A 17,263-nucleotide genomic window follows, 5' to 3' on the forward strand; every position below is an offset into this window, starting at 1 on the left:
TTTCTTTCTTTCTTTCTTTCTTTCTTTCTTTCTTTCTTTCTTTCTTTCTTTCTTTCTTTCTTTCTTTCTTTCTTTCTTTCTTTCTTTCTTTCTTTCTCTCTCTCTCTCTCTTTAAAATTGGGACAGTATTTGCCCTTCTCTGGCTCTATGCCTCTCCTCTCCCCTAGGATCTTTCAGAGATCACTGACAGTACTTCAGCAGTCTCATCTGAGCCAGTTCATTCAGTGCCCTGGGGTACAATTTGTCTGGGGCTGGTGACCTGAACTCATCAAGTGCAGCCAGGTGCTTTCTTACTATCTCACCACTAATCTTCAGTTTTTAACCTGTGATTCACAATTTCCCCCCCTGTCCTTTCTAGTCCAAGGGTTTTTCTCTTGGCTGAGAAAATGGAAACAAAAAAGAACTTGTATAATTTAGCCTTTTTATTGTCTGTTATTGTCCCATCTTTCTGAGTAGGGATCGTTTCCCTTCTTTGATCCTTCTTTTTTTTCCTATATAGTTCAACCATTTCGGATTATTGGAATAATAGCAGCTCACTTTAGATGGCACCTTATTATTTATAAAACTCTGACCTCTCAACAATCCAGTGGAAGGAGTAGGTCATGGTAGTAGTATGGTGCAGGAAGGGGCACTGGATTTGAAGTCCAATGGCCTGAATTAATATTAGTTCCCTTGTTTGTAAAATGGGTGTCTAGGAGGCACCGTAGATAAGAATGCTAGGCCTGGAGTCAGGAAGATTTGAGTTCAAATCTGACCTCAGACACTTATTAGCTGTGTGATCCTGGCTAAGGCACTTAACCCTGTTTGCCTCAGTTTCCTCATCTGTCAAATGAGCTGGAGAAGGAAATGGCAAACCACTCCTATATCTTTGTCAAGAAACCCTTGAAAGAGGTCAGGAAGACTTGTATATGACCCAAATGACTGAACATTTGTAAAGTCATGGGGTGGGGAGAAGGGTGTTAGCAAGATGTTCTCTCTCATCCCCAGTCCCCATTTTAGAATAATAGGTCAGAACTGTTATCCAAATCCAGCCCTCACTTTCTTTGATGCTGCTTTACAAATGAGAAGACCAAGTCTCTGGGCAGTGACATGACTTTCTCATGTTCACATAATAAGCAATAAAATTGGGACTCAAATTCTAGGCAACTTATGGATATTGGAAAGAACTCCGACTTTGGAATTGGAGACTGAGGTTCTATTCCCAACCCTTGGGTCCGAGGTGACCTGGAACAAGTCAAATCAATTCAAGTGGATTCAGTGAGTTTCTAAAGCAGAAGCCCTGGGCCGTGGGATAAATAATACAAAAACAAAAAAGAAAATGAATGCTTATGTGAGGGAGGGGCTAGGAAATTAATATACATAGGGATAAATGTGAACTGGAAGCAAAGTAAGCAGGAAATGATTTCCCAGGGTGGAAGGAGAGATAAAAGAAGACAGGGAACAAGCCTCTATTAGGCCCTCCTATGTGCCAGGCACTGTGCTCTTCACTTTCCAAATATTAAATCATTTGGTCCTTATGACAACTGTGGGATAGATGCTATTATTATCCCCATTTTATAGCTAAGGAAACTGAGGCAGGCAGAAGTTTGGTGATTCACTGCCCAGAGTTAACACAGTCAGTCAGAGTCAGGTTTTGAACTCATTTTTCCCTGATTCCAGTCTGGGTAGTGGGATTGTTGCATCCACTGAGCCAATTGGCTGCTTCAAGGGACAGAATAGTTAAGGGGCTACAATTCTGATGATCAGGCCTTTTCTGTAGGAATGAAGGAAGGAAGGAAAGAATGAATGAATGAATGAATGAATGAAATTTCTAAGAGGCAAAGGTGGCAAGGGAGAGATTTCCAGGTGTGGGAGAATCTTACTTCTCTGGGCATCAGTTCTTCCTCTGGAAAATTCAATATTTGAACCAGATAATCTCTAAATTCCTTTCCCCGCCCTTAAATCCTTATTTTCTTTCCTTGCATCAGTTCCAAGTCAGAAGAGAGGCAAGAGCTGCTAGGAAAACAGGATTCCGTGACTTTCCCAGGGTAACATACCTGGGAAGTGTCTGAAGCTAGTTTTGAACCTGGATCCTCTTAAATCTAGACCTGGCACTCTGTCTACTGTGCTATCTAAATCTGCCTAAATTCCTGAAAAAAGTCTCTTAAGGTCCTTAAATCTTGTGATTCTTTGTCCATGGTAATTTCCATTCATACTAGCAGTGGTATATTCCATAGTAAGGATGGTGGGAGAGCATGATTGCCCATGGGGAGGGCAGTCTAAGACTCTGGATTTCTAGGTCTGTTCCCCCATGTGTGTCAGAACTTTTTTATGTGGAAAGTACTCATTTGGTTTTGGCCTTCAGTATTTTAATGTTTGCAAAACATTTTACCTATATTATCTCTTTTGATTAATATTAACCCCACTCACCTACTCAAAGAAGATGAGGCATTTCTAAGTACAAAGGAAAACTTAAATCAGGGATTAAAAACAAATTATAGGAGGGCAGCTGGGTGGGTCAGTGAATTGAGGCCCAGGCCTAGAGATGGGAAATCCTGGGTACAAATCTGGCCTTAGACACTTCTAGCTGTGTGACCCTGGGCAAGTCACTTAGCCCTTATTTCGTAGCCTTTACCACTCCTCCACCTTGGGACCAATACACAATATTGATTCTAAGGTGAAAGGTAAGGGTGAAAAAAAATTCTAGGCGTGCCATATTACTAAATTCACTTATTGATTAGAAAACTGACTAGTTAAAATAATTATTAATAAATGTTTTATTTACATATATTCAGTGAAAGTACTGTTCGTGTGATATAGGCAGAAAGGAAGTTGGACTTGCCAGGAAGGACAGGTTCAAAGCTAGCTTTCTTGTTTAATGGATGACTTCATCTCTGTGAGACTCAGTTTCCTAATCTGGAAAATGTACATGAATATACTTGCCCTTCTTGCCTCAAAGTTATTCTGATGAAATTGAATTACAAGCCTTGAAGCATTATATAAATGTGAACTAATATTTTATACAATGGAGAAACCACTAGAGTAGAAGTGAGGATTAGAACCCAGTTCTCCTAATATTGAAGCCACCTATAGAACCTTGGGTAAATTACTGAATCTCTTGAGACTTTTTTGTTATTCTTTGGACATTTCACAGTTGTGTCTGACTCTGTGACCCCATCTAGGGTTTCTTGGCAAAGACACTGGAGTGGTTTTACCATTTCCTTTTCCAGCCCATTTAATAAATGAAGAAACTGAGACAAATAGGGTTAAGTGCGTGCCCTAGGACACATAGCTAGTGAGTGTCTGGAGCTGGATTTGAACTCAGGGCTTCTTGATTTCAGGTCTGGCACTCTATCAACTGAATTACCTAGCTGCCCCTTTTTGGGACTACTTACTTCATCTATAAAGTGAGGTTGGACTTGAAGGTGTTGTGAAAGGAGCCCTAGATTTTGGAGTCACAAGTCCCGAGTTCAAATCTAAATCTCTTACTACCTGTTTCATTTCGAAGACGTCACATTCCTTTCTTGGGCCTCATTTTCCTCATCTGTTAAATGAAGGGATTGAACTAAGCATCTCAGAAGGTCCTTTTAGCTCTAAATCTCATGGTTTTATTCATTCCAGATTGTATATCCCTCCCACCCCACCTTTAAATGGATATTTTGTGAAAAACAATATTGGAGCGGCAGCATGGTGTGGGGGATAGAACTGGCCTCCAGAGTCCAGAAGAATTAGGTTCAAGTTCTGTCTCGGGGACATGTTGTGCTTGGTAATCTGGGCAAGTCATTTGACCTCTTAGTGACCCAGGCAACTCTAAGCGTTTAGATGCCACTACAGCAGCTGATTGGCATTGGTAGAAATAGTTCTAGAATTCTCTCCACGGATGGAATCATAGACGTGGACTAAACCCCCTCCTACCCACCCCTAAGCCCCTAGAGAAGAGGAGGCCACCCACGAAACTTGCTCAATAACTGTTTAGATTTTAATTGATTTCACTGGATGAAGAATCATAGCTTTTCAGCCACTCCAAGTCCCCCCTGGGATTCTTTCGTCTCATTCCATTTTCTTCTTATATGGTCATTTGTGGTTGCTCAGTCTTTCAGTTGTGCCCTACTCTTCTTGGCAGAGATATTTGAGTGGTTTGCCATTTCCTTCTCAACTTCCAGTTCATTTGACAGGTAAGGAAACTGAGGCAAAGAGCATTAAGTGACTTGCCTAGAGTCACACAGCTAGGAAATGTCTGAAGCCACATTCGAAGTCCAGGCTTCTTGATTCCAAGCAGGGTTCTCTATCCACCCCACCACCTACCTGCCCCTTATATGGCCATACCTTGCTTTACAAAAAAAAATGGCTATCTTTTGTTTTTCTGTCACCTTCATTTCCCAAATCCAATCATTCATCAGCTGAATCTTGTGACTATACAACATTCCACACGCATCACTCATGGTTCCTCCTTCTCTTACCTCCCTCCCTCCCTCCCTTTTGTAAATGGAATGGAAAAGTGTTTATTCAAAGTTTGGGATGGGTTAAGCACCAGGGATGAAGCACAACCCTGCCTGCCCTCGAGGAGGTCCCATTCTACCAGCACGTGAGGAAGAGAGGGAGGAAAAGAAGGAGGCGCCTTGTCTTGACTGGGCTTCTGGGACATTGTAAGTGCAGGCATCCAGTGACAGGATTTTGTCCTTTCCATTTACATTGTTGCAATCATCGATACGGTGCTTTTTAACAAATTGCTGTCTACTAATGTGGTGAAAAGACATTTCATTGTTTTTGAACCCTGGCAAAATCCCTTCCCAAAATGACTCTTTAAGCTCTGAATCAAAGTTTCCCCTGTGTGTAGGCAGGTCTTATCTGTCAATGAGTGTGCAAACAAGGACGGCTTCTTTTTGAGGGCGTTCACTAAGTTTGATTCACACTTGGCCTTGTGCACTTTCATAGGCATTCTTACTCCCTCCAAGACTTATCAGACTGTTGCAACCTTCTTCTTTCATTCAAAAGTCTAGGGTAATTTTAATAATATTTCTAGAACATATTTTCCATGATATTCAATATTTCTATAATGTTACATTTAATAACATTTCTATAACATATATAACATAACATTTAATATTTCTATAATATTTAGTATATAACACTTAATAATATTTCCAAAATATATTTGATGTAATAATTAATATTTCTATAATATATTTAATATAAACTTTAATGTTTCTATAACATTTAATATAGCATTGAATTCTTTCTTTAACATAGTTAACATAACATTTAATAACATTTCTATAACATATCTAATATAACACTTAATATTTCTGTAACATGTTTAATATACCAATAATATTTCCAAAATATATTTAATGCAACACAATATTTCTATGACACATGTAACATAACATTTACTGATATTTCTATAACATATTTAATATAGCATTTAATAATATTCCTATAACATATTGAACATAGCATTTAATAATATTTTAAAACATATTTAACATAACACTTGATAACATAACACTATGACATATTTAACATAACATTTAATAACATTTCTATAACATATCTAATACAACACTTAATATTTCTATAACATGTTTAATATAACATTTAATAATATTTCTATTTCCAAAATATATTTAATGCAACACTTAATATTTCTATGACATTTAACACATTTAATATTTCTACAACCTATTTAATAATATTTTTAGATCGTTGAATATAGCATTTAATGATATTTCTTTAACCTATTTAACATAACATTTAATATTTCTAGAACATTTTAATATAACATTAATAATATTCCTATATTATATTTAGTATACCAGTTAATATTTCTAGAACACATTTAATATAACAATATTTCTAGAACATATTTAATATAACATTTGATAATATTTCTATAATGCTTGAAAATCTATACTTTTTTTTAAGTCCTGTGACATAGGGAGTCTAAAATATTACTTACATATTACAAAAGAGAAGACTGAGTTTCAGAATGGGGAAGTGACTTGACCACAGTCACACACAACAGATAAATGACAGTTATGGAATCAGGTCTCCTGATTCAAGGTCTACTGCTCTTTCTGTTGCTTTTTCCCTTTCAGCAAAGTTGGTCCTCCCCTTCCTACCTGAGACTATGCATTATCTTCAGCAAATACTTATTAAGCAGCTACACACTTTGTGCCAGGCACTGTGCTAGGTTCTGAGGATACAAAGCCAGTCTCTTCTCTCAAGGGGCTCCTGTTCTCATGGAGGAAAGAACCTGCAGACAACTCTGTACCAATAAGCTAGCTGGGGGATAAGAGGGAAATGAGCAAGAGAGGGGAAGGCCCTAGAATGAAGGGGATCAGGAAAGGCTTTGGGTCGAAGGTGGGATTCTAGCTGTGTCTTTTTGTATATGCATGTTTCCCCAGACTGTTCATTTTTGTAAGTGAGTGATCTTAGAAAGCCAACTCCCTCCCTAAACAAAACCTCAAGGAAACAAGTGAAAACTGGGATGCTTCCAGCTGCATTCTGACTCCATCAGTTCTTTCTCTGGAGGTGGAGCGCATTCTTTGTCCCAAGTCCCTCGGAATTGTCCAGGATCTTTGTATCGGTTAGCTTTGTCTTCAAAGAAGTTGGGAGGTGGAGCCCAGGAAGGAGAACATTCCAGGTATGAGGCACTGCCAGTGAAAATGCCTGGAGTTGGGTGATAGAGTGTCTTGTTTGAGGAACAACAAGGCCAGTGTAATTGGAGCTCATGCTAACGTGTAAGAAGACGAGAAAGGTGGGAGATGGGGGAGGGTAGATTCTGAAGGGCTTCGAATGACCAAGGATTTTCTATTTGATCCTGGCGTTCACAGGGAACCCCTGGAATGTATAGAGAGGTGGGGGGGCATCACCCTGACAGCCAGAGAGAGGATAGGTGTTAGGGAGAGATTCGTGGCAGGGCTGGCTCTTTCTCCTCCCTCTTTACCATCTCTCTGCCAGGCCTAAGCTCTGAGCCTGGCTTCTCCGGATCCATTGACTTCTGCCTCAGTCTTGGCTGAAAAGAGCTCTCTCTGACCTCAGTGATTGATTGTGTCTGCTGCTTTTATCTTTGGCTTCTCAGGATCATGCATCTAGAGCTGGAAAGCAGCTCAGAGGCCGTCTGGTCCAACCCCCTTGTTTTAAAAATGAGATCCTCGGATTCAAGAGAAATGAAACAAGGTCACAGAGGGAATCAATAACCAAGGCAGGACTTGAACTCACTTCCTCAGTTGTGGGTCTTTTTTAAAAACCTTTATGTTCTGTCTTAGTATCAGTTCTAAGACCGCAGAGCGCCAAGGGCTAGGCAATTGGGATTAAATGACTTGCCCAGGGTCACACAGCTAGAGTGTCTGATTTGACCCCAGGTTCTCCTGACCCCAGGTCTAGCGATCTATCCACTAGGTAACCCAGCTGCCCCTCACTTCCCCAGTTTCTAGGAGGTAGTGCCCTTTTCTCTATGTCCCACAGCTCTTTAATCCCTTTGTCCCTTTAGTTCTAACATCCACTGTAGAAAATACAGGTAATGGAGGGCACCAGGGAAGTTAAAATAAAATAGTTATGGGTACGCACACTGGGTTTTAGGAGAGACGACCAGGATAAGGAGTTCACTGGATTTATCACAGGAATGGCAGTTGGTCTTAACTGTCACCCTGCTCTCCCTAAGCCAGAGTCTAGAAACAAGCAGGCAAGGTAAAAGGGGTTTATCAGATTTAATTATGTTTAACTAAAAGGTGGGAAAGGGATTTCTATACTTAAAATCTAAAGGGCAAAACCACAGGGCAAAGGGAGGACTTATTTCTACACTAATCTAAGTGATCTAACAGGCAGGGCCCAAGAAGCAGTGCGGTCTCTGGGAGCTGATTCAAGCCTGGTACCAGCCAGCCTTGAGTAGCACAGCTATGGATCAGAGGGGTGGCTTTGAGGGCTCTCACAGTTTTCCAAAGAGCTTCACAGGATGCCAAAATCCTAGATGGTCCAAGATATCCAAGAAGAGTGAGTGAACTTGAGGTGCTGTCCACCAGGTCTCAAACTCCTCCTCTGCTTGGTTCTGCTCTGTAGGTCTTCTCCTCTTGCTGGAAATCCACCTCCACTCAGGATCCCAAGGAAATCAGGAAGCAGGGTCTGAGATCTCCCTGGGCTGGCAGCAGCTTGCCCACCACTAATGGAGTCTCTCAGGGCACACACACTTCTTCCTCCTTCATTCTATCCTAGAATGCTCCAGGCTTCCTGCTAGGTCAACCTTAATTCTTAATTAATTACTACCTAATCTTTCTCACAACAGTTCCTAGGAACATAGAACATGTATACGGTAATATATAAAACAGCACACACATACATCTTAAGTAGACAACACAAAGCAGTACTAGAAGGGAGGGTACTAGTACCTGCATGGACCAGGAAAGACCTTGTGCAGAAGGAAGCATCTGAACTGAGTTTTGAGACAAGGCCTTTCAAGAGGCAGAAAAGAGGAGAAAGAGCATCCTAGACATGGGATACAGCCAGTGCAAAAACATAGAGGGGAGAGATGGAGTGTCAAGTATGAATAACTGCAAATGACCCTGTGTGGCTTAACTAAAGAGTACATGGAGAAGAGTAATGTTTAAGAGGTTCAGAAAGGTAGGAGGAACTTTAAATGCCCCAAAGAAGGGTTATTTTTTTTTATCATAAGGGTAATAGGGAGTCAAGGGAGTATATTGGGGGAGGGAGGATTGACTGGTCAGACCTACCTTTAGAAAAATCCCTTTAATTCTGAGAAAATGATATTTCTGTCTATAATGACACCCAGTGAGTAAATGTTGGGAGTCAGGTCTCCCTATTTCCCATGTTGTAATACAGCTTAATGAAACTTATGCAGGAACAACATGTTTAAAGTAGTTGTTCAACAAGGTAAACCACCTGTCAGTCTATTTTTATGCAATGAACACCCATCAACAACTTTAGATACTGGTCTGCATCAAGAATGAATAAATGTCAGGTCAGAATAAGTAGTCATGTTGCCTCAGGCTCAGAACTTTGGAAGAAGTCACATGGAGACCAATTCTCTTGAAAACCCAGATCTGGAAAAATGAATGAACTAAATGGATCAGTAGTCCTTTGCCCTCAGAACTAGCTTTTGCAAGCTAAAATTTCCAGTCTTCTAGAAGAATTCATAAGCATATCAAGGAGGTTATATTCTGGCCCAATTTTGGCTCAGATCATTGCATTGTTAACCTTTATCGATCTGGATATCGTCACCTTCCTCTCTGGTCTTGTTGCGTTGTGCAGGGTTATGCTAGAGAACCTGACCTTATTTTAATGTTTCAAGGAAGTTCCTTTCCATTTAAACTACCCAGACTATCAAAAGATAGATAGGCTAATTTGTATACTAGGTGCCTACATTGTATTTTTAATTGATTCCAAGTGTTCCTCCCTACGCCTAATTGTAGAATATCAAACTAAATTTAAGTGTGTTAAAAGATGTTTATGAAATATCAGATAGATTATTAAAAGATCAAGGGGGCAGAAAGGGGATTATATAGACCATAGATATAAAGCTTAGATTGTAGATTAGAGGACTAGAAGTCATTTAATCTGAAGACCATATGTTTCAATTAGGAGACCGAGACCCATTTTATAGTTGAGGAAACTGAGGCAAATGGAGATTAAGTGACTTCTCCCTAGAGCTAAACAGCTAGCACATGTCTGAGGCCAGATCTGAACTTTCTAAATCCAAACTCAGCTCTCTATCGACTGGACCATTTTGTTGTTTCACTAATTATTTCAGTTGTGCTCAACTCTTTGTGACCCCATTTGGGGTGTTCTTGGCAAAGATACTAGAGTGGTTTGCCGTGTCCCTCTCCAGTTCATTTTACAGATGAGGAAACTGAGACAAACAGTGTTAAGGGACTTGCCCAGGGTCACAATTGTCAGAGGCCAGATTTGAACTCAGGAAATTGAGATTTTGGGACTCCAGGCTTAGTGCTTTGATGTGCACTATAGTGCCACCTAGCTGCCCACTGGGCCATATAGGGGCTTGTTTTAGTCCTTTTGAATGTGCTCTCTGACATTCAATTTTATAGCTCTTGGAAATCTCAATGTAGGATAGAAAATGGGATGAATTCTGAGACGTGAGTTTTAAAATTCCTGTCAGAGCAATCCGTATAGAACTCCTTTAATCATTTTTAAAATCCTGGTTTTAATTAAAACTGGCATTTTCAAGACTTTCATGTTTTAATAGGTGGTTTTTCATAAGTTCTCTGGCCCCTCAATCTGGTCATGAAACTCCAAATTGAACCCAGACCTCTGCTGATAGATACACAATCTACCTCATGTGGGAGGCAGTGCAAAGAATACAGGATTTGGAATCAGAGGACGTAGATTCAAACCCAAATTCTACTACTCTTACAGGAGTGACCTTGGGCAAGTCCCTTCAACTCTTTGAGACTGTTTCCTCCTCTGTAAAAAGGCTGAACTATATGTCTTTTTTTTTAAGAAGGAAGGAAAGAAATCTTTATTATGCATCTACTATGTACCAGGCACAATGCTAAGAACTTTGGCTCGTATGACTTGGTCTCAGGTCCCATCTCTGCCACTTAATTGGTGCAGGTGGCACAGTGGTTTGAGGGGTGGACTTGGAATCAGGAAGATCTGGGTTCAAAGCCTCCGATGTTGCCTCTGTAACTCTGAGTAAGTCATATAACTGCTGTCTGCCTCATTTTCCTCAATCATAAAATGGGGTCAATAGCAGCACCTACCTCCTAGGGTTGCTGGGAGGATCAGATAATATTTGTGAAGTAATTTTCAGAGCTTAAGGCATTTATATAAAGTCTCTTATTATTATCACTGCCTTCATCATCATCATTTGCTGGCCTTGAGCAAATTGCCTAACTTCTGTAAGTCACAATTGCCTCATCTGTAAAACTGGGGAGTTGACCGAGCTCTCTCAAGCCCTTTCTAGCTCTAAGTCTGTGAGCCTGACATGCCTAGGCTAGTACTCAGGTCCTTTCTAGGGCAATGGGACATGCCAGATATTGTGCTCCCCAGACACAGCCCGAGATTACTCTGGGTCATCTCCTTGCCTCAATGAGAGCATGGAACAGAACTTTCCAAGAAGGCAGAGAAGAAAAGACCAGAGAAAAGGAGAAAGGAGAATAATAGAGACTGAATTGAGGGAAACTTTCTGTAAAGTACTCTTTTTCAACATGGTTAAGTGGGTCAAATACTGATATTTGCTCTAGGCACCAGTTAAGCAAATAATAGGTGGCCTCATCTTTAATGGCCAAAGACCAGGGCTGAAGAAGTCCGTGCACTCTTAGAAAGCACACTCACTGTCTAGCCAGTGGCCTAACCCGGAAGCCGGCTTGCTTAAATCAGAAAAGGCATGATCACCCTCATCTCCGCTCAGCCAGGGAATACAGTGGCATTTTGGAAGGTTTCCCCATTATCTTTGAGCTCTTATCAGCTCCTTTCCTTTCACTGGAGAGCTTACAATTTGAATAGCTCTTTACAGGTAGAGCCTAATGGTTGAGAAGATAATAAATAAGTAATGAGGTAATTTATAATTAGGCACTTGGGAAATATTACTGATTCCTGGTAATTAACAGTGAAAACTCAAAGTCCTCAGCTAGAGACTCTTTTTGCATTTCCCATATCCCAATAATGCAAGGTCAGCTGTGGCACTGGCCAACGTGATTTGATGTGCCTGCTACTTAGCTGAATAAAGAGATGGCAAATACTCTTTTTTTCTTTCTTTATGGGAGTGAATTTTTCTTTTTTTTTTTTTTTTTTGTCCCATCAAGGCAGTTAGTTCTTCCCAGAAAAATGGAAGCATTCACCACTTGCCTTGTGTAACTTTTTGTTTAAACATACCTTAGATATTTATCAAGTGACTGATGGGTATGGAAGAAGAGGGCTGGATGCCTCCTCGCCTAAACGGGGTCCAAACTGCCATTCTGAATGGCTGCTCATCACGTCTCGGGGCAAAGAGGGGGGGGGGAAGGCAAGGCCTGACCTCGGGACCCCCTGATGGCTAATGTGGCAGGAGCATCTGCTCAAGCCATAACCAAACAAGTTCAGCAGCAGGGATTCTGAAATCATTCTCCACTGGAGTTCAGCATGTGAGGCTAGTGACGCTGCATGTTTTGCTGGGCATAAGAGTTGTGAATAATCTTGTGAGTTCAATCTAATTTTTATTTTCTTCTCTATTATCCTCATTAAGGTATTCAGTTGTAGGCACTTCCTGTTTGCTTCCTCTGAAATGACACCTCTACAGTGCTCAGGGGGATAATCAATAGAACTTGGGAATCTCTGAGTTCAAGTGGATCCCTGGGCAAGGGGCAAGGGCAGGCAAGACAAAGCCACATGGTCCAGGGTGGTCAACATAGCTAATGATGGTCCCTGGGGGCCGGACGTTGGAATAGGATTTTTCCATAAAGGCAGTATGATCAGAGAGTGAGAAGATGGAACCAGACAGGAGGCCACTGAATGAACGCAGTCCAATAATCCATGGTGAAATCTCATCACAGATGAAGTTTATGAAATAGCAAGAAAAGAACAATTCATTTGGGGGTTTTTATTTATAACTCACTGAAAGTGGAACAGCAATGAATGCCTTTAATGTGTTCCCCCACCTTTTTTTTTTCTTTCTCCCTCTTCTAAGCCCCAGAAGAAGAAGGAGGAAAACCTTTCCAGTGTCCAATATGTGGTTTGGTCATAAAGCGGAAGAGTTACTGGAAACGGCACATGGTGATTCACACCGGGTTAAAAAGTCACCAGTGCCCTCTCTGTCCATTCCGGTGTGCCCGCAAGGACAATCTCAAATCTCATATGAAGGTAAGCCTTCCCTTAACAGGACTGCAGGGTGGGGAACTCCTAAGACCACACACACACACACACACATACATGTGCACACACGCACACTCTCTCTCACACACACATACACACACAGGCACACATCAGATCCTCTATGATATATTAACCATGGAAACTAAACAAAACTGAGTGAACTATCGGTAGCTCTTTCCTCAGGAGTTCAGACATTTTTTAAACAAGGGAAATGTAGACCAGATATGCTATATGTAAAAGGTAGAAGAGGAGAAGATTTAGGAAGATCCCATTTTTTATTTTATTTTATTTTATTTTATTTTATTTTTACATTTTTTCCCATAGTTCCATGATTCTCATTGTCTCCCTCCCCTCTTCCCTCCTGCCTCCCAGAGTTGGACAAGCAATTTCCCAGGTTTATACATATATTAAGATCAAACTCTTTAAGACTTTAAAGAAGAAAAAATCATTTTTAAAGCCACGACTTCCAAGGCAAGAAGTGTCTTCCCACGTCCAAATCATGACATGGACCCTTTTCCCATGGCGGGGACAATGAGCCAAACTTGCTTCATTTCAAAGCAAGGGTCGTCTGGGGGAAAGATAAACACCTGAGTCACTGTCCTGAGAAAGCTTGGGAAAGAGCAAGCAAGAAAGAGGGAGAATCACACAGGCCCCCAAGGAAACAGTGAATCAGCAAGTTGAAATTAAAAATTCCCCCAGAGGAGCTTCAGAGAGGGAGCTTTTCACTTGTGGCTTAAGGGAAAAACCCTGGTTATGTCTGTCCCTTTCACCTATTGCTGTTATCCTTTAAAAGGCTGCATCCCCAGGTGAGGACCAAAAGGGGTAGTGAAGGGGAGGAGCTGGGCTTGTTGAGTATCCCATGAACAGAGGAAATGAGTAGCCCTACTGATCAGCGATGCCTTTGGGATCAGTTAGTAACCACCAACACAAGCAACATTTCTCAGTTGCCTCAGGTGTGCAGAGTATGCCCTGGATGCAGCTTTTTGTTTTTACACCTTTACCTTTCATCTTAGAATCAATACTGTGTATTGGTTCTAAGGCAGAGGAGCAGCAAGGGCTAGGCAATGGAGGTTAAGTGACTTTCCCAGGGTCATACAACTAAGAAGTATCCGAGTCCAAATTTGAACCCAGGACCCAATTCTCAATCCACTGAACCATCCAGCTGCTCCCCAGTACATAGTTTTGATAAGATGTTCCCTCAAAGAGCTCCTGGTCTAATAGAGCCTGTCTAGTCACAAAGCATTGGGGATTCTGTTATGGTGCCCAGGGCAAGGCTACAGAGAACTGAATTCAGTCTTTTTCTATTCAGGTGTGTGATCTCGAAAGGTTAGTTGGTTGTACATCTAATTTTTTTAGCCACGTCCCCACCACCAAGTGGCGATCATTATAAGCATGATCATAAACAATCCATGTGAGATTAAACTAATTAAACTGGATAGGGATGGATGGTGTGATTCATTAATTTTCTGGAGATCTCAAAGATAAGGTATGGTGCAGAGTTAAGAGCCCTGTGCTAAGAATGAAGAGGCCTGGGTTCTAATTCCAGCCCAGGTAGCTCACTCCCACTGGCTTAATTTCCTAAAAACTGTGGGGCAATAGGTAAGGTGATCTCTGAGGCTTTTCTTTTCAGAAAACCTCTTTATTTTAGATTTTCTTGTTGCATACCTTTCTCAAATTTATTAATCTTCTGCTATGCAAGCAAGCTCAGTATATTAAAATAGAATGGAAGCATTGATTCAAGATCCAACAGGACCTTAGAATCATTGCCCTGAATATCAGTGGTCCTTGTTCTAACAGCGAAGCTATGAAAGTTACTCGTGATAGGGCTGAATGGGGTCTGACCTTAGGACGTGGGGGAACACTGTAGGCATAGTTTACCCAGCTTTTAGCTGAACATTTGACAGGTCTCTGGTCAACTGCCCCGGTAGAGATGGGTAGATTTAGAAAGGAGAGAGTGGCTGGATTCAAAGTTTCATTGTTTGTGATTTAGCATCATCATGGAAGGGAAGTCTTCAGTGGAATTTCCCAGTTACCCATCATTGTTCCTATGTTATGTAACGTTTGTTAACAGTGATGTAGATGAAAGCACAGAAGGCAAGCTAATCAGATTTGCAGATGATACCCAACTTGGAAGCCTGGCTAATGGATTGGTGACAGAGCCAAGGTCCAAAAAGATCTTGATCAATACAACATGGAGGAGTCGTGGTTAACGAGCAGTTCCTCACAAAATAATCTGGATTTAGTGAACTCTTGGCTCAACATTAGTCAATAATATGAGACTATGGGCCCCCTCCCCAAGCTAATGTCTATGTTAATAAGAAGGTCATAATGTCCAGGACTAACGTGGTGATGGTACTTACTACTGGCCGGACCATATAAGGAGTAGAACATTCAGTTCTATGACCACATTTTAAGAAGGACATTGAAAATATGTCTGAATGCTCTTCAGAGGACGATAGGATGTCAAAGGGCTTCAAGGACCTGCCACATGAATACTGGTTAGGAAGAATTCCAGGAGTATCTAAAATCCTTGGTGGTGAGGCAGATTATGTTTTGTAATGTCTTTAACACCTAACAAGGGGGCAACCAGGTGACTCAGTAGACAGGGCACTGGGTCTGGAGTCAGAAAGATCTGAGTTCAAATATGGCTCAGATACTTAACTGGCTTTGTGACCCCGGGCAAGTCTACTGGAGAAGAAGATGGCAAACCACTCTAGTACCTGAAAGAAAACCCAGGACTAGTATTGGCGTGCTATGGCCCACTGGGTCACAAAAACTTGGACATGACTGAAATGACTGGTACTTAACAGGGTGTCTGGAATGGTCCATGTTATACGTCTTTTGATATAAGTTTAATTGAGATCAGGATATATGCCCTGGAAAAGAGAAGTCTTAGGGAGACTAGGTGTGAGACCTGTGTTCAAGTGAGTGAAGTTTTGCCATATCGAAGAGAGGAGAGATGTTTTTTCTACTTGGCTTTGTTCAGCAAAACAGTGAGCAGGGTATGGAAGTCGTGAAGGAGCAAGTGTAGGCTTGATCCTGACAAATAGAGCTGTCCAAAAGTAGAATGGCTATCTTGGGAGGATGTGGAATCCTTCTTCACTTGAGGTCTTCAATTTAGCCCATAATCCACTATGTTTTAGAGGGGATTCTAGCCTGATGCAAGTATTCCACTGAGTCATGGCTTTGTTCCCTGGTATCCATGGACCCCCAAAAGCATGATTTCAGGGAATTCCCAAACTTAGATGGTGGGAAAATAACACCTTTGTTTTCGCTAACCTCTAAATGAAATCTAACATTTACTTCAATCACTTATCCACATTATTCCAAGAAGGGGTCCATAGGCTTCACCAGACTGTCCAGGGTGTCAAGGACACCCAAAAGGTGAAGAGTCCTTGCACTAGATAGTCTCTGAGAGATCTTCCAACCCTGAGGTTCTGAAATTTCCCAGCAGACCCCAGAAGCTGTTGTTATAAGATCCAAACCACAAATAACCTGAGCTTGTTTTTCAAACCTCTTGCTTCTTTATCCTAAAAAGTGAGATGCTCTTCCCCACCCTGCATCTGGGTAATAGAAGGTTCTGCGCAGTTGACCGGTACAGTACTTCATGTGTCAAGATTCCCTTCCCTCCTCAAAGCCATGAAGCTCAGATTTTAAATGTGCACAGTGCGGATTGCCTTAGAGAGAACTGGCTTGCCGGAAGTGTCTGTTATCACGCAGACTCCTTTTAGCTGCCGTGTAGTATGCTGTGCTGAGAAATGAGATCTAGCTAATTTAAAGCATTGGTTAAGCAGGAAGCTTGACTCTGGCCCAGCAACCTGGGAGCCTTGCCTCAGCCCAAGGTCACTTAAACAGCCTATTTATAAATCTGGAGTTTTAATAGAAAGGACTATTGACCCTGAAACTATAGGAAGATGTGGCGAGTGTCTTGACGAAGCAGACGGACTCCAGGCTATGACAGAGCTGCAACTGAGAGCAGCAGGGTCTGTGTAGGTCAGGGGGACTTTGAATGCTCTCAGAAAAAAAGTCAATAACTGGTACAATAAAGCAATTCAAACTCTTGGGCTCTTAACCTGGTAGGCTGCAACTCATTTGGTTTTTTGCTAAGAACATGGTAAAGGGACATGAAAATTTACTCCCATAAAATGGAACACTCTTTCTTTCCCTTGCCTCCTATTCCTCTCCAGCCACCTTTTGAAGGATCTATTTAGAAATATTTCTTGTTTTCTTGGGATTATTTCCCATCTTCATTAAGTGATTTTGCAACTTTCCTAGATGAATGGGCCCCAGGGAAGCAACTTGATAGTCTCCTAAGTTAAAACCAAACCTCATAAAAGGAGAGCTGCAGAGATCATCGGAGCAGTAGTTTATGGAGGTGCCATTTTCTTCTCCCCTTTTGCAGATGAGGAAACTAAGGCAGGGAGAGGTTAGTAAGTTTTATATATATATATATATATAT

The 17,263-nt window shown here is 41.3% G+C and overlaps 1 protein-coding gene across 1 annotated transcript in view; it reads left to right on the forward strand.

Moving 5' to 3' along the window:
* The window catches only part of LOC123252345 (zinc finger protein 827-like), a 58,559-nt gene that overhangs the window by 15,498 nt on the left and 25,798 nt on the right, over positions 1-17,263 (forward strand). Inside the window, exon 2 of the mRNA XM_044681699.1 lies at positions 12,620-12,792. Coding sequence (XP_044537634.1) covers positions 12,620-12,792 — 173 coding nt within the window. The remainder of the gene's footprint in view (positions 1-12,619; positions 12,793-17,263) is intronic.

Source organism: Gracilinanus agilis, chromosome 6, assembly GCF_016433145.1.
Source record: "Gracilinanus agilis isolate LMUSP501 chromosome 6, AgileGrace, whole genome shotgun sequence".
Classification (NCBI taxonomy): Eukaryota; Metazoa; Chordata; class Mammalia; order Didelphimorphia; family Didelphidae; genus Gracilinanus; species Gracilinanus agilis.